At 39.0% G+C, this 21,653-nt stretch overlaps 1 protein-coding gene across 1 annotated transcript in view; it reads left to right on the top strand.

The window, feature by feature from the left end:
* The first annotated feature begins 1,158 nt into the window (after nucleotides 1–1,158).
* CAPN3 (calpain 3) overlaps nucleotides 1,159–21,653 on the top strand; it is a 79,934-nt gene continuing 59,439 nt past the window's right edge. Inside the window, exon 1 of the mRNA XM_044665105.1 lies at nucleotides 1,159–1,758. Within this exon, the coding sequence (XP_044521040.1) occupies nucleotides 1,450–1,758 (309 nt within the window). The 5' untranslated portion in view covers nucleotides 1,159–1,449. The remainder of the gene's footprint in view (nucleotides 1,759–21,653) is intronic.

Raw genomic sequence — 21,653 nt, 5'->3', positions numbered from 1 at the left:
AGAAAGAAAGAAAGAAAGAAAGAAAGAAAGAAAGAAAGAAAGAAAGAAAGAAAGAAAGAAAGAAAGAAAGAAAGAAAGAAAGAAAGAAAGAAAGAAGGAGAAAAGAAGGAAGGAAAGAAGGAAAGAGGGAAGGAAGGAAGGAAGGGAGGGAGGGAGGGAGGGAAGGAGCCATTCAGTCTGTCAGCCCAGTGGCCACTGAGCCTACATCTCCATACTGACTTCTGCCCTGTACTAACTGACCAGTTTGTTCGGAAGGCCATTCTAGCTCTTAGGTCAGTTCCCTAAATGGAATTCCTAAGAAATCAAGAGAGGCCCACTCTACTGTGCACTCTGGCCAACCTGCCAAAGTTGACTGTGCCAGGGAGATCACATGGACATTAGTGGGAGGGAGAGTTTTCTTTTTTTTTTTTAAACCCTCACCTTCATCTTACAATCAATATTGTGTATTTGTTCCAAGTCAGAAGAGTAGTAAGGGCTAGGCAATGAAAGTTAAGTGACTTGCCCAGGGTCTAGTCTAGGAAGTATCTAAGGCTAGATTTGAATCCAGGACCTCCCATCTCCAGGCCTGGATCTCTATCCACTGAGACACTCACCTGCACCCTGAGGGAGAGTTTATTTAGCTACAGACCTCAGCCTATATGTGGATCCTTCTAAACTAGGCTAAATCCTACCAAACTTCTTTGTCTAGAAGAGATGCCAGCTTCACCTCCAGAGAGCATTCTGCTATTCCATCAGTCTTAGAAATGAAAATTTTACATTCTCAAAAAGATGTTTCTCCAGAGTTCAAGAGCTCCTCACTCTTCCTGGCTCTCTCTTCTCCATATAGGATTTCACAAATTGGCTTCTAAACTCCATTGTTTCCTATTCAATCACACACTAAGCAATCCTGCTTACTTGATTGCTTTCTTCATTATTTCAAACATACTATTTATCTTTTTCATTTGATAACAGCTCACAGAAATTTCCCCAGCTAAGTCACTCTTTCTCTGAAATAAATCAGCTTAGAAAATTGCCTCTTGCTAGCCTCTCTCTCAAGCTCCCATGCACTAACTTTCTTCAGGTTTATTTTTAGTTTCCCTGGCTCAGGCTTCTCTGGGCCCCTGACACAGACACACACAAACACTCTTCTTCACTCTGACATAACGTGCTCCTGGTAGGAACCCTTGAGATAAAAGAGACTTTTCTTGTTCTTTGATCAGAAAAAAAAAAAAAAGTCTTGACTCCAGTGGGCCATATGGTCACACTAAGTTATTTGGGATGGAGATATGGAGGACAACCTTCCAGGGAGGGTTAAAATTCTGAAGTCTCAATGTTGACGTTGTCTCTCAAAGGACAAAACCTTCGGTTGAGCAGCTCTGACTTCCTCTTTCCTTTTGCTTCCTTTCCCTGGAGGTAACATTTATCTTCATCTCTTTCGAAAACACTTTTTTCCTTCTTAATTTGCCAGTGATGCCAACAGTCATTAAGGCTTCTGTGGCTCAGCCAACAAGGGCTGGGCCCCTCTCCCCAGGACTGATTCCTCCCCCGGTCCATACCCCAACCACCGATACAGGTGGGCTGAATACTGGGGGCATCTATTCAGCTATTATCAGCCGGAATTTCCCTATTATTGGCGTCAAGGAGAAGACTTTTGAGCAGCTACACAAGAAATGTCTAGAAAAGAAGGTTCTGTATCTGGATCCTGATTTCCCCCCCGATGAGACCTCTCTGTTCTACAGTCAGAAGTTCCCCATCCAGTTTGTCTGGAAGAGACCACCGGTGAGTAGCTGACTGTTTTCTGTTCTCAAAGGAGGTTCTTGCACCCACTGCCTCCACCCCATTCAGCTGTCACCACTGCACATGTGCACTAGAAGAGGACCTCCTGTAAATTGTTTTGGTAAATTCTTCTCCCAAATCTGAAGGAGGAAGGAGGGAAGTGTGTAATCTTGGATACCTCTTTGGATAAGTCCCAGAAGTATAAACAGCAAGAGGGATTTGGGTTTGGGATTTTCTTTTTTAAATTGATATTGTTTTTTAATAGTTCACACTCTGCTTTATCTTATTGGCTAAAAGGAAATACCGTATGTTATTTTCAAAGTAAATACTGTTCAGTATAGCTATTCTTCTTACTATTTTGATTTGGGAGTTCTTTTGGAGAGAGTCCTTCACTTTCTCAGGCAGAAATAATATCAGTCATTTATCCTGTTAGTGGTAATATGTTTCTAAAACACTGAGACACCAGAAATCATTAATTGCAAGCAAAGAAAACTTCTAAACAACTACACATTTCCTAGAACTACTGAACGCTGAACTGGAAGAGAAAAAAAGACCTGTCTCATTCCTTCATTTTACAAATGGGACACTTGAGGTCCAGAGAAGTCAGGTAAACTTACCTAAAATTGAATAGCCAGTCAATGGTTTTGTTGTTGGGTCATTTCAGTCATGTCTGACTCTTTGTGACCCCATTTGGCATTTTCTAGGCAAGAATACATTTCCTTCTCCAACTCATTTGACAGATGAGGGAATTGAGATAAACAGAGTTAAGTGACTTGCCCAGGGTCACATAGCTTGGAAGTGTCTAAGATCAGATTTGAACTCGAGAAGATGTCTTCCTGATTTCCAAGCCCAGTGTTCTATCCAGTGTTCGGCCTAGCTGCCTCAGTCAGTGGTAAAACCAGGATTAAATCTAGCCCTCAGAACTCTGGGGCTTTTGTCTAACTCATAATGTGATTAGTTCTCACTAATCTACATAAAAGAAAATTAGCGTATACTCATTTCCTTCCCTAATCTACTTCTGTTCTTCAGCTAATGTGAACTTATTCTGTTATTCATCAGCCATGAATAATGATTTCATTTTCTCTGAAAGATGGAGAAAATTCTTCTCTTCTTAACCCATGGGTTTTTTGTTGTTGTTGTTGTTGTTGTTGTTGTTGTTGTTTTTTATCATTTTGATGATTAATGTGAGCTCTTCTCTCATCAGGACAGTGTTTGCAGCTGAGTAGTGTGACATAGTGACCTCTCCTGGAGAGTTCTCTGTTAGGGAGAGAGAACTGGAAAGAAATCAGAATAGTTCAGCAGATGAACGTTAAGAATTGGGAAATTAAGCAATATTGTTTTGTGACTAGAAGGCCTTCCTCCCAGGAAGCATCTTACTACAATTCCATTGACCCAAAGGGTCCCGTTTCACACTTGCAGAATGTGCTTTTGAGAGGGAATGTTGATAGACTTCATTTATATTTCAAATGCAAAATAAATCTAATCAAAGTTAAAAGATATTAAGTATTTATGAACAAGATACTCTACTAGTTTAGGTGTCACAGTGGATAGAATGTGGGGCCTAGAGTCAGGAAGACTCACCTTCCTGAGTTCAAATCTGACCTCAGACACTTGCTAGTTGAGTGTCCCTGGGCAAGTCACTTAAGCCTGTTTGCCTCAGCTTTCTCATCTGTCAAATGGTCTGGAAAAGGAAATAGCTTTTTCCACTCACTCTAGTATCTTTGCCTAAAAAACCCCAAATGGGGACAAAAAGAGCTGGACATGCCTGAAATCACTAGGCAACAATGGATGGTATCCTGGCGGACAAGCAGATCCTAAAGGACCAGCTTATGAAGGTACTGAGAAAGCAGAGAGAGATTTCATCTGAGAGAGTGAGCAGGATTTATCTTGGCTGCATCAAGACTTCCATTACTTAGACATAATCTTCCATTATCTAATACATAATCATAACTGTGAGCCTCAGAATTATCTGTGTTATAAGTACTGTAGATAGATATACTTGATGTCTAAAGGAATTGCAGCTCAGAGAGGGCAGAGTCAACAAACAGACAAGTAAATGCATCTCATCAATTTATTATTGTGCAGTCATGTGGGGTTGGCTTGGAAAATATACTGTAGTGGTTTGTCATTTCTTTCTCTAGCTCATTTGACAGATGAGGAACCTGATGCAAACAAGGTTAAAGTGACTTGCCCAAGGTCACCCAACTATTAAGTATCTGAGGTCAGATTTGAACTCAAGTCTTCCTGACTCCACACCTGGCATTCTATCTACTCTGCCACCTTACTAGCATTAGGAGATCAGTACTTGCCAACTATTATAAGGTATGACTGTATTTCCAACAGTTTGAGGTTGGGATCCAATAAGGTTCTTTCAAGGCGCTGAATATTTAACACAAAGAGATTTACTTTGCCCTAACATGGCAAGGATAATTCCACCAGAATTACCACTATTGTATACAAGTATCCAATGGTATTAGCTCCTCTGGTCTTCCTCAGTTCCATCTGGAAGCTCAACTTACTCTGTTTAATACTGGCATTTGTGTGTTTTTCTGAATTAAACTACAGTATTTGGGAAAGTTAAAAAAAAGGAAAGGAAAAGAAAAGAAAGGAAAGGAAAGAAGAGAAAAGAAAGGAAAGGAAAAGAAAGGAAAGGAAAGGAAAGAAAAGAAAAGAAAAGAAAAGAAAAGAAAAGAAAAGAAAAGAAAAGAAAAGAAAAGAAAATAGTTATCAGGGTAAGGTCATTAGTAGTGGCCAACTCTCAGATCTTAAGCACCTACCAATCAAGCCAATCAAGGCCCCAGAGTCAGCTTGGTCTTCTGTTAGGTAAAGCTTGTGCATGTTGTGGGTGGCAGAAAAGTGGCTGCATCAGGGAAACAGTGGTCCTATCACACTAAGCTTTTACATGTGAGATTTGATTACAAAGGAATGAGAATAATTCCTTAAGCCCACAATGTAAAAATCAGGCTAATTATTATACTTCATATGTGAGAATTTGCCAGGACACATCAGAGAGGGGCTTCTCTTTTCCCTTCTACATCGAGTCACACCATGGTATAGCCTTTTTATACAAGCCCACACCCCTAAATATAGTTACAGACATAGAGCAGCCAGAAGAGTAACTCCACCAGAATTACCACCATCTTCTTGGGCAATGAGGAAATCCAGGATATTGTAACATATCCAGAACATTTTCAAGAAATAACGGTGTCTCAATACACAGAGAAATGGTGAACTAAGCAGATGTAGATACAAAGATATTGAGAGAGAGAGAGAGAGAGAGAGAGAGAGAGAGAGAGAGAGAGAGAGAGTAAGAGAGACAGAGAAGGAAAAAGAGAGAGAGAAGGAAAGCTAGAGAAAGAGAGAGAGAGAGAGAGAGAGAGAGAGAAGAGAGAAGAGAGAAGAGAGAAGAGAGAAGAGAGGAGAGAGAAGAGAGGAGAGAGGAAGAGAGAGAATCTGGCTTCTGTCAGAATATTTCTGGGGGGGGGAAATTTGTTCCCATTGGGTTAAATGAGAATCATTCTTGGAATGGGTATGTATATTGTTATTTTATATAGTGGGGACAGAAGGGAAGCAGGAAGAGAGATGATCAGGAGACTGCCAACCTAATGATCTCTCCCCAGCCCACTTAATGAAATTATACAATGTAAGGGGAAGATAACAGAGACAATGAGATGTCAAGGTCTTAAATGAGGTAGAATATTTCTATTTTGATGGCCATCGACAAGGTATGAAGAAGTTCTTCAGTCAAGCTTGGACAGTGAAACTTGGAAATAGATAGTGGCTTCTTGTTGTTCAGTTAGGTCTAATTCTTCATGACCTCAATTGGAGTTTTCTTTTCTTTTTTTAAGCCCTTACCTTCCATCTTAGAATCAATACAAAGTATTGGTTCTAAGGCAAGAAGAGCAGTAAGGGCTAGGCAATGGGGGTTAATTGACTTGCCCAGGATCACACAGCTAGGAAGTTCTGAAGCCATATTTGAACCTAGGACCTTCCATCTCTAGGCCTGGCTCTCAGTCCACTGAGCCACCCAACTTCCCCCCAAGTTGGGGTTTTCTTGCAAAGATACTGGAGTTGTTTTGCCATTTTTCTCCAACTCATTTAAAGAGGAAAAAACTGAGGCAAACTAGGTTAAGTTGTCTGAGGTCAGATTTGAACTCAGGTCTCCCTAACTCCAGGCCTGGCACCCTATCTATTGCATCACCTAGCTATCTACCCTACCCTTACTTTAAAAAGTAATACATACTAACTAGAGAGTAAGTCAAAGCAGAAGAAAGCTTTGAGTCAGAGATCTGACAATTCAAAAGAAGGTACACTAAAGAAGAACCTCGTTTTTGAAAGAGGACTTTCTTCCTCCAACCCACTGACTTGATTTATTAATTAATGTTGTCTTGCAACCAAACTAATCACTCAGTAGGAAACCCTGTTTCTAGACAGAAGGTCCAATCAGTCAAGGAATGAGACAAAAGGATATTTGTAAATTGAGATAACAGGGAGCCACTAGAGTTTACTCAGGTGAGTAACTTGGTCATCCCCTCTATTCGTGAAATTGATTTTCACACAAAAATCAATTTGGCTTGGGGCAGCTGGGTAGCTTGGTGGATTGAGAGCCAGGCCTAGAGACGGGAGGTCCTAGGTTCAAATCCGGCCTCAGACACTTCCCAGCTGTGTGACCCTGGGCAAGTCACTTGACCCCCATTGCCTACCCTTACCACTCTTCCACCTATAAGTCAATACACAGAAGTTAAGGGTTTAAAATAAAAATTAAAAAAAAATCAATTTGGCTGCTGCTTGAAAGAAAAAAATATGTATGTATATGTATACATATATATACATACACACATAAATATATTCATGTATATATGTGTATACATAAATATACACACACACATATATATACATTTATATCATGTATATTCTTCAAAACAATCCTATTAGTAGGTAGTACAATTTTTCTTAGCCTTATTTTATGGATTAATAAAATAAGCTATTTGCTCAGGCCCCCAGACTGCTTAATACAATACAAACTTTTGTTTGGCAATTAAAGCCCTTTACAATTTTTCTCCAGACTCCCCTACCAAGCTTATTCTACACAACTCCCCTTTACAAACTTTACATTCTGGTCATACTGGCCCATTTGTTGTTTCCCATACATGGTATGCCTTCTCCTATGTCTGAACCTTAGTATGGGATCTCTTGTGTCTGGGATGCATTCTTTCTCCACAATCACCACTTAGAATCCCTAGTTTCTTTCAAAATTCAGCTTAAGTGCCTCTTCTTCAGGAGATCTATCAAGATCCCCCCAGTTGTTAGAGTTCTTCCTTTCCCTTCCCACTCCCCACAAAATTACTCTGCATTTATTGTGTATATATATTTTTTTTATTTTCACTCATTTGCGTCCATTCCAACCCTTCCCTCCCATGATAAAATATAAGTTCTTTAAGGGAACTTAGTGTTTTCTTCCTTTTTAGCCCTTACCTTCTATCTTAGAATCAATACTAATTATTGATTCTAAAGCAGAAGAAGAGTAAGAGCTAGGCAATAGAGGTTAAGTGACTTGCCCAGGGCCATATAATTGGGAAGTGTCTAAAACCAGTTTTGAATCCAGGACCTTCCATCTCCAGGCCTGGCTGAGTCACCTGTTTTCTTTCTAGACCTTAGTCCCTACTGTCTTCTTTTTCACTACGAGCATCTAGCACAGCATCTGGCACATAGTAGGCACTTAATAATATATCCTTGTTGGGATGGGATCTGAACTCAGGTCCCCTAATTCTAAATCCAACATACATAAGGACTGCAATTATAATTCAGAGAAACAGGAGAAAGAAATAATTTTAGTAGTCAAAAGGCACAGAGAACAACTAGTTAGAATGCTTCTGTAACCCAAGGCTCAAGTATTTTTGAATAAGATCCTCCTCATTGGTGGATAGTGATTGATTACTGGATTCTTCTTGCTTTGGTGAGGGATAGAGTTGGAGAGACCTTGAGAGTAGAGAGATCCTCATTCTGGCTTCCAACTTCAAAAGAGGATGCAAGTAGGGGCAGGTAGGTGACTCAATGGATAGAGAGCCAGGTCTAGAGATGAGAGGTCCTGGGTTCAAATCTGGTCCCAGATACTTCCTAGCTGTGTGACCCTGGAAAAGTCACTTTACCCCAATTGCCTAACCCTTACCACTCTTCTGTCTTAGAACTGATACATAGTATTGATTCTAAGACAGAAGGTAAGGATAAGAGGGGTGGGGTGGATACAAAAGGTTCCAGGTTCTCTTTAGGGAAAGGTACCTAGAGGGAGAAGAAAACTCCAGGAAAAAGCTAACATATAGATTAGCTGACTCCTCAGTTATATTCCTATTCCCAGATCTCATCCATGGAGAAATTTCCTAAAATATCTAGTATGTTAAGTTAAGGATATGATTGAGGCACCAGCTCCTCTAAATGCTGGCTCCCAGTCATTATTCTCTAATAATGAAGAGAATCTTCTGTGAACAGACTTGAGCCCTAATTATACTTAAATTATTTCCAGGCAGTAAGGGATGGTCTTCCAGAGTAATCAGTTGAAAGACTGGAGGAGTAAATAAGGTAAACTTGTAACAAACAGATGCATCCTGAAAAGAAGCTTCAGAAATTCCCAATTCTGCCTCCTGGCATTTGAAAAATGAATTTTCAACCTAGAAGTTTCCATTTAGATTCATTTTTGTTCTAACTCTAAACCTAAACAAGGTACTAGCCTAAGACAGGCCCACCTATTATACACAGTCTTACTGGTAGATGGATGGATGGGCAGCTAGGTGATACAGGAAGACCTGTATTCAAATCTGGATTCAGGTACTTAATAGCTGTGTGACCCTAGGAAAGTCATTTAACCTGGTGTTATGAAAAATATTGATATAGATGGATATATTCAAGAATATTAATGGTTTATGTAAAGCCATATTGGTAATCAAGAAAGCTACATGCCTGGTAAGATCTAATTCAAAACACTCCACCATTACCTCAGCCCACCTGGCTTGTTCGTAGGAAAAAGAATGTCTCAATCAAGTTCTGAGACTTTATACCTTTGTCTGCGTAATCACACTTCCTGCCCACCTGTATTACACAAGAGGAATCATGGGAAATGTAGTTTTCAAGTCCTCTAAACATCTACAGGAAGTTTATATCAGGGTCCTCAAAATCAGTTAGAAGGTCCCCAAATTTCCAGTATCACACTGGTAAAGTATTTCTCAGTTTCCTCATCTATCAAAAGGGCTGAAGAAATAAATGGCAACCCATTCCAGTATCATTGCAAAGAAGACCCCAGATAGGGGTCATGAAAAGTCAGCCATGACTGAAAAGACTGAACAACTTTAAAAAAAAGTCATCTGATTCAAATTTCTTATATTATAGATTAGGAAATCATGAGCAAGAGAGGTTATATGACTTGCCATAATAAGTGACTGAGCCAGGATTTGAACCTAGAATCTATATCTCTAAAGCCAGTCTATTTTCATCACTATTTCCTGTCTCTAGAGGAAAGGTTTTATTTTAGTAATCAGGAAGCATGGTGTGCAACTGTTCAGATCCTTTCAGCTTTAATGGTTTACAACTGCACTAAGACTTTTGAGACACCCTGTCTACATCTTCAAAGTAGAAAATAAAATTCTTCACCAACACAGCCATTAAATAATCATCGAGCAATCATTTAAGCACCTATTCTCTGCCCAGGCCTCCTATTTGGCAATGGGGATACAAATAGGAAAAAAAAGCATATACCCAAATTTGAGTTTAATATAATCTGAACCCAGGAATTCTTAGTATTCATTTTTCCCAATGGAATTCTCACCTTCTCTTTGGTCCTTTTTCTTAATCTATTAAAATTGACCCCTGGGACAGCTAGGTAGCACAGAAGGTAGAGTTCCAGGCCTGTCACTCAAGGTCAAGAGGACTTGGGTTCAAATATGGCCTCCAACACTTCCTAGCTGTGTGACTGAGCAAGTCACTTAACCCCAATTGCTTGATCTTCTCCTTAGGCAAAAAGTCGGGGTTTTAATAACTAATAAAATAGAATAAAATCAAATTGACCCCTGTCTGTTTCTGGCTCACTTTCACTTCCTCAGCCTTGTTCTTTTATGACATGACATTTCGACTAACATTTTTTCCCCAACTTCTGTTTTATATAATTTAGAAGGAAGAAGGGAAGAGCTAGAAGCAAGGGATTTTCCATCTGGCTCTGATTGCCATTGCTTCTGGATTTCACTTCCTTGGCTAGTTAAATCTTGCTAAAGACTTTAAGACCAGCCTCTCATATAGGCTTTCTTTGTTTTTTTTTTTTTATGACATCAATCCCTCTGACAATCCAGTGAAGCCTATGAACTCCTCAGAATAATGTTCTTAAATGAATAAAATAAAACACAGAAGATTAAAAGAGGAAGCCAATTATATAGAAATAGTTATAAAAAATGTTTTTAAAATCAATTCATGGACTCAGGTTAAGACACTCTCCTCTGGATTAAGTATGTCTTTCCTCTGCTCCCTAGTTATTAAAGAAATATAACTCCATACATTCTTTTGCTTTAAGAAGGAAAAATAGTTTCTTTGTGTGTATCTCATTGTATCCTTCCAGAATAATCATTTCCTCTGGCTTTATTATAATAAGCAATTTTACTTCTCTTGGCCTCAGTTTCCTTAACAGGAAGATGAAGGAGTTAGAATAGGCCTCTAATCCTTCCAACTCTAGACACTGTGTTCCTATGCTCTCATTTTGTCCTTTGAGAATAACTTTCTTCTCTTTGACTTCACTATTGTAAGCTGACTAAAATCCAGCCTCCTATAAAATGAGAAGGTAGAATTCCTAGGCTACTCTCATATCCTGGGGGTAGAATAGAATGGAATGAGTGACCTAACTTTGGAGGAACAGCAAGGGACTAAGTTACAACACTAGGAAGTAAAAAGCAAAAACTTTGCCTTCCATTACTGCCATGAGTTATTCATCCAGTACAGATCCAATAGGATGGGGGTTGCCTTTCTAGCAGCCTCAACTTTATTTTCCTTTCAGAGGAAGTCCAAATTCTTAGGATAGCACAATAAAGCTAAAGGCCTGGAGACCTGAATGCATACCAACTAAAAGGGGGACTCTGAAATGCTTGGGAGAAAAGAGAAATGTCTCACTAGTAATTATAGAATAGTTTTCCTTCCAGTGGATGTGGCACTGTGAGTCTTCAGAATTGTAGAGGGCCCTAGGGGAGTCAGGTGGGACTCACCAGAGACAAAAGACAATTATATTGATAATTAATGAGCTGCAGTGGATTCCTTATACATTTTTCTATGGGACTAAATAAAAGCTGTTCTATTTAATGGGTTTTTTTATTGAGTCATTTTTCAGGCATGTCCAAGTCTTCATGACCCTGTTAGAGGTTTTCTTGGCAAAGGTACTGAAGTAGTTTGCTGTTTCCTTCTCTAGTTCATTTTACAGATGAGGAAATGGAGGCAAACAGGGTCATACGATTTGCCCAGGGTCTCCCAGCGAGTAAGTGACTGAGGCCAGATTTGAACTCAGGAAAATGTATTATCCCACAAAACACATTTCCATATTGTTCATTTCTACAAGTGAGTAACCTCATAAAACCGAAACCCCAAAGCATAAACCCAAATAAACTAAAGGGGGAAATGGCATACTTTCAACTGCATTCTGACTCCCAACAGTTCTTTCTCTGGAAGTGGAGAGCATTCTTTGTCACAAGTCCCCCTGAATTGTCCTGGATCATCAGAGTAGCTAAGTCTATCACAGTTTGTCATTCCACAATGTTGCTGTTACTATGTACGATGTTTTCCTGGTCCTACATCAAGCATTTGTTACCTGTCTGCTGTGTGCCAGGCACAGTGTTAAGTGCTAGATACAAAGAAAGACAAAAGACAGCCTCTGCTCCAGAGGAGCTCACAATCAGATGGGAGAGATAATATATAAGCTATGGGCAAACAAGTTATATACAGAATAAACAGGAAACAATCAACAGAAGGAAGGTACTAGAATTAAGGGGAATTGGGAAAGGCTTCTTGGAGAAGAAGGATTTTAGCTGGGATTTGAAGGAATCCAAGAAGAAGAGATGAGGAATGAGATCATTCCGTGTATGAAGATCTAAGAGAGAAGGTCTCTTGTTCTTAACCAGCAAAGAGGCCAGCATCACTGGATCGAAGAGTACATGGAACAGAGGAAAGTGGTATAAAGCACAAAAAGACTGGAAATGTAGAGGGAGAATGGCTAGGTTTTGAAGGATTTTGAATGCCAAACAAAGGATTTTGTATTTGATCCTGGATATGATTGAAAGCCATTGTTACTGAGTAAGGGGGTAATGGAGGATATGGTCAGACCTGTGCTTTAGAAAATCACTTTGGTGACTGAATGGAAGATGAACACAAGTCACCGTTTTAGCATGTTCTCCTCAATATCAATCAACAAATATAATTAGTATCTCCCTTATATCATTGACTGACCCAGAGATTATCTTTCCATTATTTAAAAAAAATTATTTTTAAACCCTTACCTTCCATCTTAGAATCAATTTGGTGTATTGGTTCCATGGTAGAAGAATGGTAAAGTAGGGGTTAAGTGACTTGCCCAGGGTCACATAGCCTTCCCATTATTTAACCAAAGAACAGGTTTTACAAAGGTATATTTCCTGATAAGATATAGCAAGAACACACAGAACATTCCCCTGAACCAGGAGGAATATATTCTCCCCTCTACCACCTCCTTTTCGGAGGAGAGTGGGCTCAGACTTAATGTTCTATATAAGATATTTAACCACCAAGTTCATTTTGAAATGCAGGATCAATACTGGAAAAAGACTCCCTCATGGTTTCAATTATTCACTGACACTTTCGGTCAAGCAGGTCCCTCCTGACCAGTCTTGGCTGCCAATAAATTCTAACATGGTCTCCTGTCTTTGAACATCTGGCAACTTGCTCTTCAAACACATCACTGGTTGTCTGACCAGGCTTGGCTACTGGTCAGTGACAGTATAGACTTTTGATCATATTTTGAAGTTCTTCTGTCTGACCATATTTCAGAGACCACAGATTTCTCCTGTCACTTACCTGAGGGCAGTAAAAAATAAATAAAAACATACAACAGAGAAAGACACAGTATTGGGGCCATGTGCTCAAGACTCCATGGGCTGGAGCTATATATCTCAGCAATAGCAGGGTCAGACCCTTAAGCTTTGAGCCTGGTTCAGGTTGGAGAGAGCCTGAGGGCACTTCCCTTCTTCCCCACCCCACCCCTCATCAGAAGGCCCATAGTAGCTTACTCTCCTAGCTTGGGTCTCCAAGGAAAAAAAAAGAATATGGCTCTGGCTATTTTGTACCTCTCAAACACATGTCCAGCTCCAACTCAGCAGCCCATCAAAAAGGATCCTTTTCACCAAGTAGTAAGTGGACAGGAAACAGTCATTGAATACCTGGAAATGCTCCAAAGTGCACATGGATGGGGGATTATATTAGGCAGAACGCAACATGCATGCTCATGATGCCTGGATTCTCACTGGCCAGTTCTCTATTATGTTAATATGCATTGTTATCTTGACTTTAGGAATTAGGAGCCCTTTCTGCCACATCTGTGGAGACTCAGACACTCAAGTTGAACTATATATCCTGAGATTTTCCAGAGTAAACTTTGGGTGAAGGCAAAATGAGTTAAAGAATTGTGATTTTGGAGAGGCAGCTGGGTAGCTCGGTGGATTGAAAGCCAGGCCTAAAGATGGGAGGTCCTAGGTTCAAATCTGACCTCAGACACTTCCCAGCTGTGTGACCCTGGACAAGTCACTTACCCTCATTGCCTAGCCCTTACCACTCTTTTGCCTTGTAACCAATACATAATATTGATTCTAAGATGGAAGGTAAGGATTTAAAAAAAAAAAGAATTGTGATTTTTGGAAAAGCCTCACAAGTGGAACTCAATCTGGATTAGGCATTAGTCCACAGGTTATATAATAATGATTGTGTTTCTGTTCATGATTATGTTCTGAAGGAAACACAGATAGCTGCCTGCCCATTACATAAAGTCTTCAGAGGGGATGCTACAACCTCCCTTGGAAGTCCTAACATATCCCAGTTTCTACAGCTTTAATCTATTACATCTTCTGTATTCTCCAGTGGAAAGAGAAAATAGTTACCTGCCATTATTAATTTGAAAACTTTTCATATGCTTAAAATCCATGAAATCCCCTCTACCATCTCACCTGGCTCAGACAATAGTCATTAAGTGCTCAGGTCAAATAACCCCAATTCCTTCAGCCTTTCCTCATAGGGTCTATTTGAGGAATAGACACATCCTATTAAATAGTTCGGCCAAATTTCCATGATGGAAATTGATCTGATCAGAGCTCAGAATTAAAGCACTTCTGGGATAGGGCTTCTAAAAATTAGTATAAAATTAAATTAACTTTATTTACTTGAAACTGAAAATATTTTGTACAAGCAAAATTAATGCACCTAGAATAAAAAGGGAAAGTAATCAAATGGGAAAAATCTTTAAAATAAATTTCAATTAATATATTTGTTGGTACATTAAAATTCCTAGGTATCTCATTCCCTTCTTCCCCTCCCCATACCATCACCCAACAAAAATAAATTATGAATTTATGTCTTTCATGTTTCTTTTTATCAGTTCTTTCTCTGGATGTAGATGTTTACAAGGTGTTCTTCATATGTTAATTCTATAGCTGTGTGTAATGTTCTCTTGGTTCTACTTGTTTCATTCTTTATAATTTTTTAATTTTATTTCTACATTTTTTAACTGTTTATCATTTCTTAGGATGGAAAAAGAAATCTTTGTATCAAATTTCTCTAATAAGGGTTTGGTATCCAAGTTATACAAACAACACACACACACACACATGCCATTCAAAGCCTATGTTGTCAAATTTAATCATGTCCCTAGGATTGGAGTCAGGAATAAAGGGTTCAATGGTTGACAGCTGTCAGAATTTGGCTCTTTGAGTACTATTCTACAACCAATTGTATCCCCACCATGGCTCCAAACTATGCTTTGCATCCATCCATTACAAATATCTTGGAACATTTTGCATCCATCTGATCTCCTGCAGCAAGTTCCCTACCTCACCCCCTCCACCTCTTGCTCTGGTTACAATAATCAGTTGCTTCTGATTTCAGAAAAGTCAGGACATTGGATTACTCTATGGTTCCATTCATCTTTCCTTTTATTTTTTTAAACCCTTACCTTATTTCTTGGAAGGCAGAAGAGTGGTAAAGACTAGGCAATTGGGGTTAAGTGACTTGTCCAGGGTCACATAGTTATAAAGTGTCTGTGGTCAGATTTGAACCCAGGACCTTCTGTCTTCAGGTGTGGCTCTCTATCTACTGAGCCACCGAGCTGTCCTCAGCTTGAATTACTTCTTTTTTTTTTAATTTTTTTTAAATTTTATTTTTTAGAAAAAAAAATTTTTCCATGGTTACATGATTCATGTTCTTACTCTCGCCCCCCCAAGCCCCCCTCCCCATAGCCGGTGAGCATTTCCACTGGTTTCTTCATGTGTCATCAATCAAGACCTATTTCCATATTTTTGATAGTTGTACTAGGGTGGTCTTTTAGAATTTACTTCCCAAATCATGTCCACATCAACCCATGTGTTTAAGCAGTCATTTTTCTTCTGTGTTTCCACTCCTGTAGTTGAATTACTTCTTTTTTTTTTTTAGAGTCAAGAAGGAAAAAACAGTCTTTATTAACAAAAATTATGAGTCCATGTGATACTTTTCATACAATGCTTAGTAAACCATTATATTTTTTATCTAAATGTTTGGGGAAGGAAAAAAAACAATTAATTGCCCAGATCAACCCCTGCAAGAATTTGAAGCTATTGACACTTGTGAATATTAAATAATTTCATGAAGTCAATCAGGTTATAAATATATTGATTAGAGAAGAATGTCCATTTCTTAAAGCTAGTCCTTGATCCCTCAACTTCATACTGTATACTTTCTTTCTTTTTTTTTTTTTTAGATTTAAATACTTTGTTTTTTTTAGAAAAACTTTCCATGGTTACATGATTCTTATTTTTACTTTCCCTTTCACTCCCCCTTCACCTTCCCCATAGCCAACACGCATTTCCACTGGTTTTAACATGTGTCATCAATCAAGACTTATTTCCATATTATTGATAGTTGCATTGGGGTGGTTGTTTCCAGTCTATACCCCCAAACATGACCACATCAACCCATGTGTTCAAGCGGTTGTTTTACTTCTGTGTAGTTGAATTACTTCTTGATGGAAAAGAGGGACTCTATAGGTGAGTTCCAGACATGGGAGATGGTCTATCCAAAAGCACAAAGACAGGATATAGAATTCCCCACCTCAGGAACAAAGAAAAAGCCGTTTTGGATGGATTGCAGAGTGTGAGAGTGACAGGCATGAATTAGACTGGGACCATATTCTGCAAGGCTTTATAAAGCTAGAGAGCAGTTTGTATTTTATTCTAGGGGCAACAGAAAGCCTCTAGAATTGGTCAAGTAGGGGAATAACCTGGTTAGATCTATGCTAAGGGAAATGAATCTGGGAGCAGTAGAGAGAGAGGACTCAAGTGGAGAAAGATTCAAGGCAGGGAGAAGAAGCTATTGCAATAATGTGGCGATGAGAACCTGAACTAAGGTAGTGGCTGGATGAGTAGAGAGAAGGGATTGGATGTGTGAGAGAATGTGAAGATAGAAAGAAGAGATTTAGCAATTGATTAGATTTGTGGAGTAAGGAAGAGTGAAAAGTCCAGGATGCTACAAAGGCAACAGACCTGGGAGACCAGAATGATGGTCATGCCTTTTGACAGAAATAATGGAGGGTGGGAAAAGGGAGGGTTTAGAGAGAACATAATTAAACCTGTTGAGCTTAGGATACCTATAGGAGATCTACTTTGAATTTTCAATAAGCAACTGTCGAGCTGGGACTGAAGCTTAGAAGAGGGACAGAGGTTGGATTCACAGATCTGAGAGTCATCTTCATAGGGTTGCTAGTTAAAATCGTGGGATCTGATAGGGTTACCAAGAGAGATCAACTTTGATAACACATGTAAAATGTGTTCTAAAGCATTAGACAAGATGTAAGCTATCATTAGAATGGGAGAAAGGGCTACTGGGGAGGAGGACAAGGAGGAAGAGACCATGAAGTCAGGAGGTCACTGCCTTCAAAAGGGGAAAGAGTCTCCTCACCAACTCCGGGCAGTATAATTTCAGGAAGCTGGGTTACCAAGGGACAAGATGAAATAATCCAGGCGCAGGATCCTTATTTCATCATAGAGCCCCACAAATAAGCATGTGTCACTCATGCCTCCAGACGGTAAAAGGTTGTCCGAGAATGTTACGCCACAGCAGGAAGGTTATTACAAGTTTAATACTCAGAAGAGCTGGTGAACTGGAAATGTTGTAAGACACTTCTAGCCAGCCGTGTAAGCAAACGAAAGACTCCTTGAATTTACTGTTCAAACTGTTCTCCCCTTTGACTTGGAGGCTGCATAACAGCCTCCTTCTTCATTCTCTCCTCAATATTCTTCCCTAGTAAATATTTGAATGGTCACACACTGGGCTAAGTTTACAGTATAATGCAAGAAATTACTTTACTAATGCAGCTCCTGAGTTCTTCCTTACATGTAGATCCCAGAAAGCTACTCCAGTTTCAAAAACACCCACGCAAAACTATCATAGCTCATAAGCCCCACCGGATGTGTACATTTTTAGTAAAACAAGCAGAAAGAGCATTTTTATTTCAAGCAAAAAAATTTTAGTCAAATGGTTCAGTAAACCAAGTGAAAAACTCTGCCTTAGACTCATAGGTCACCACACTACTGCAGGGAATGTATGAATTAGACAGAAAGGAACATAGATGGAAAGCCACAAAGAGAGGGAACAAGAAGCCTATGAACACAAGAGAAGGGGCAGACATGCTGGGAATTTGTGTGGCCTGGGCACACACATGTAGGCAGAGATATACTGGTAAATTTTAACAGCCAGTTCTTTGGGGGTGGGGAGGAATGCTTGGGTTTTTTGGTTTTTTAAGTCATTAACATTTTTTCTATCACTTTCTTAAATCTAGATAGTCAACAAAACAATGAATGAAATCCTGATTTGTAGCATTTGCCAATTTCTGAGGTGTAAATACACTGAAAATTTGAATATCACTCCATAAAAGCTGGGTCCAGCACACTCCTCCATTTAGAGAACTCATAGACAGAACAGGGACATAGGAATCCAAGGCAATGCATATACCTGATGCTGTCGTGCCCCTGAGGTATTCTAGGGGTTGCTGACTTCATGGTCTCTTCTTTTCCACCCTCCACAGTACCCCTTTTTCTCATTCTAATAATAATGATAGCTTACATGTATAATATGCTTTAGAATATATTTTACAGGGGCAGCTGGGTAGCTCAGTGGATTGAGAGTCAGGCCTAGAGATGGGAGGTCCTAGGTTCAAACCCAGCCTCAGCCACTTCCCAGCTGTGTGACCCTGGGCAAGTCACTTGACCCCCATTGCTCACCCTTACCACTCTTCCACCTAAGAGCCAATACACAGAAGTTAAGGATTAAAAAAAAAAAAGAATATAATTTACATGTGTTATCTAAGTTGATTTCTCTTGGCAACCCTGTCAGATCCCATTGTGTTGCTTTCTTTTTCTTAAAATAAATTTTAATTTAATTTACTCCCCAATTAGATGTAAAAAGAGTTTCCAACATTTTAAGAAAATGTCGAGTTTCCATTATTAAAAACTTCTGGGAAAATTGGAAAACAGTATGGCAGAAACTAGGTATAGACCAGTACTCGGACCCTATACCAAGATAAAGTCAAAATGGGGATATGATTTAGATATAAAGAATGATGCTATAAGTAAATTAGGGGAACATAGAATAGTTTACCTGACAGATCTATGGAGAAGGGAAGAATTTATGATCAAACCAGAGATAGAGAGCATTAAAAGATGTAAAAGGAATAATTTTGATTATATTAAATTAGAAGGCTTTTGTAACAAAAAAAAATGTAACCAAGATTAGAAGGGAAACAACAAACTGGGGGAAAAATTTATAACAAATTTTTCTGATAAAGGACTCATTTCTCAAATATATAAAAAACTAATTCAAATTTATAAAAACACAAACCATTCCTCAACTGACAAATGGTCTAAAGAAATGAACAAGCAATTTTCAGATGAAGAAATCAAAGTTATCAATAATCATATGAAAAAATGTTCTAAATCATTCTTGTTTAGAGAAATGCAAATTAAAACAACACCAAGATACCACCTCACACCTATCAGATTGTTCAATATGACACTAAAGGAAAGTGATAAATGTTGGAGGGGATGTGACAAAATTGGGACGCTAATGCATTGCTGGGGGAGTTGTGAATTGATCCAACCATTCTGGAGGGCAATTTGGAACTATGCCCCAAAAGCCATAAAACTGGGCATACTCTTTGATTCTGTAATGCCACTACTGGGACTGTATCCCAAAGAGATCATAAAAAAATGGGAAAGGACCTCTTTGTACAAAAATATTATAGCAGCTCTTTTTGTGGTGGTAAAGAATTTGAAATTGAGGAGATGTCCATCAATTGGGGAATGGCTGTACAAATTGTGGTTAATAATGGTAATGGAATACTATTGTACTATAAGAAATAATGAGCAGGATGATTTCAGAAAAAGCTGGAAAGATCTACATGAACCGAAAGAGAGAGAAATAAGCAGAATCAGGAGAATATTGTACACAGTAACAGCAATATTGTCAGATGATCAACTGTCTAAAGTCCTTCAGAGCTGACCCAGATTATTGTATTGCTGAGAGTAGCCAATTTTTCACAGTTGATCATGTACAATGTTCTTTTTGTTTGGCTTATTTTGCTCTGCATCAGTTCATGCAGATCTTCCCATCAGCTATATTTTTTAACATTCAAATATTCAATTTGGCCAATGAGAGAACCCACATCTAACTTGCAGCTTGAACCCTCTATGTATACTATCTTCTCCATTCTTGAGAAGAGAGACTCTTATTTTTATGTGTCTCCCCTCTACCTAGCACAGTGCTTTGCATATAGTGAACAATTAAAAAATACATTTTCATTCATTCATTCATCTCCCATCCTATTGTTGACCAAGACTTATACCAGCAGTTCATTATGCTACTTATAAAAATGGTAATAATAATTTTTGTTGTCCAGTTGTTTTCAGTCATGTCAACTCTTTGTGATTCCATTTGGAGGTTTCTTGGCAAAGATACTAGAGTAGTTTGCCATTTTCTTCTCTAGCTCATTTTACAAATGAGGAAACTAAAGCAAATAGGGTTAATTGACTTGCCCAGGGTCACACAACTAAGCCATATCCGAAACCAGATTTTAATTCAGAAAGTTCTTTTGAACTCTTGTCAAATCCTAAATTGTCAATCTGTATTCTCAAACTACTTTAGGGACTTTGCCCAGCAAACCATCAAAGGAGTTGTGGGGGGATGCATTAAAGGGGTTCCTTTTGTCCTCAGAACACTCCCAGTCTTCTTGACTTCAGTCCTGCCATTCAATCCACAGCACCATCTATATATAGAATATACATTTATATATAATATAATAATAGTTAGCATCATAATAATTTAATAGATTAAATACATGGAAAATATATTATATATAATACAATAGTTATATAGTCCTTCAGGGTTTACAAAATATATAGTTTCTCATTTGATCCTCCCAACAACCATATGATACAGAGGTTATTATTATTCCCATTTTACAAATGAGGAAACCAAGTCTGAGAGCAGTTAAGTGACTTGCCCAAGGTCACATTATTAGTAAGTGCCTGAGGCAAGATTCAAACCTAAGGTCTTCCCAACTCCAAGGCCAACACTCTGCTCACTGCACCACCTAACTGTCTCTGCTGACCAACTAGAATGCCCTAACAAGAATATTCTATAAGTGAAAGAAGAGCTATTTCAACAAGTTGACAAAAGAGCCATGTTTGAAAGGGCCTGTAGGATGCTGCCACAGCTTTTCAGAGACCCACAACAATTTCATCCCTACCTCCAAGGTCTCAGTGAAACTGTTCCCTCAGAGGTCACTAACTCGTGTCATGGCCGGCCTTCAATCCTAACCATCTACAGCTGACTTTTTCCAGAAATAGTTAGACTGGAGTCCAGAGGCAGCTGCACAGGAATCATAGCTAAAGACCATCTGAGAGACCACTGGTCCGGATGAGAGGGTGCCCACTCGGCACTGTTACGTTGACTGGTTGGTGTCTGTCTTTTCAATACCACGTGAGAAGTATCCTTGTTGCATTCTGTGTGTATCATAGCCCATCTTGGTTGTTAATGCTAGATATCTGACTCTCCAGCTTGAACATTTGAGTGTTAAAAGTACAACAGAAGTGAAATGTGTATAAATATTGGGTATATTAAAAGGCTCTTTAGTTTATCTAACCAGTATAGAAACCAAGGGAGAGAGCAGCTTAGGGTTTGGGATGACTGCTCAAGAGGAGATTTCATACAGCCCAGCTGCCCTATACACATGATATAAATAATATGTATGTTATATATATATATATATATATGTCATATATGTTATATATGTTGTCTAGACTTTTCAGGCATGTCCAACACTTTGTGGCCCCATTTGGGGCTTTCATGGCAAAGATATTGGAGTGGTTTGCCATTTCCTTCTCCAGCTCATTTTACAGATGAGGAAACTGAGGTAAACTGGTTTAACTGGCTTGCTCATGGTCATACAGCTAGTATGTGCCTGAGGTTGGATTTTAATTCCTAAATGAGTCTTCCTGAGTTTAGGCCCAGCACTTATCCACCTAACTGTCTATCTGCACCTCTCTCTCTCTTTGTCTCCCTCTCTTCCACTCTGTCTCTGTCTCTGTCTCTCTCTCCCTCTTCCCCCATCTCCC

Source organism: Gracilinanus agilis, chromosome 2 (assembly GCF_016433145.1).
Source record: "Gracilinanus agilis isolate LMUSP501 chromosome 2, AgileGrace, whole genome shotgun sequence".
NCBI classification, from domain to species: Eukaryota; Metazoa; Chordata; class Mammalia; order Didelphimorphia; family Didelphidae; genus Gracilinanus; species Gracilinanus agilis.
The sequence above is the reverse complement of the archived record's forward strand: the minus strand, read 5'-3'. Positions and strand labels throughout refer to the sequence as shown.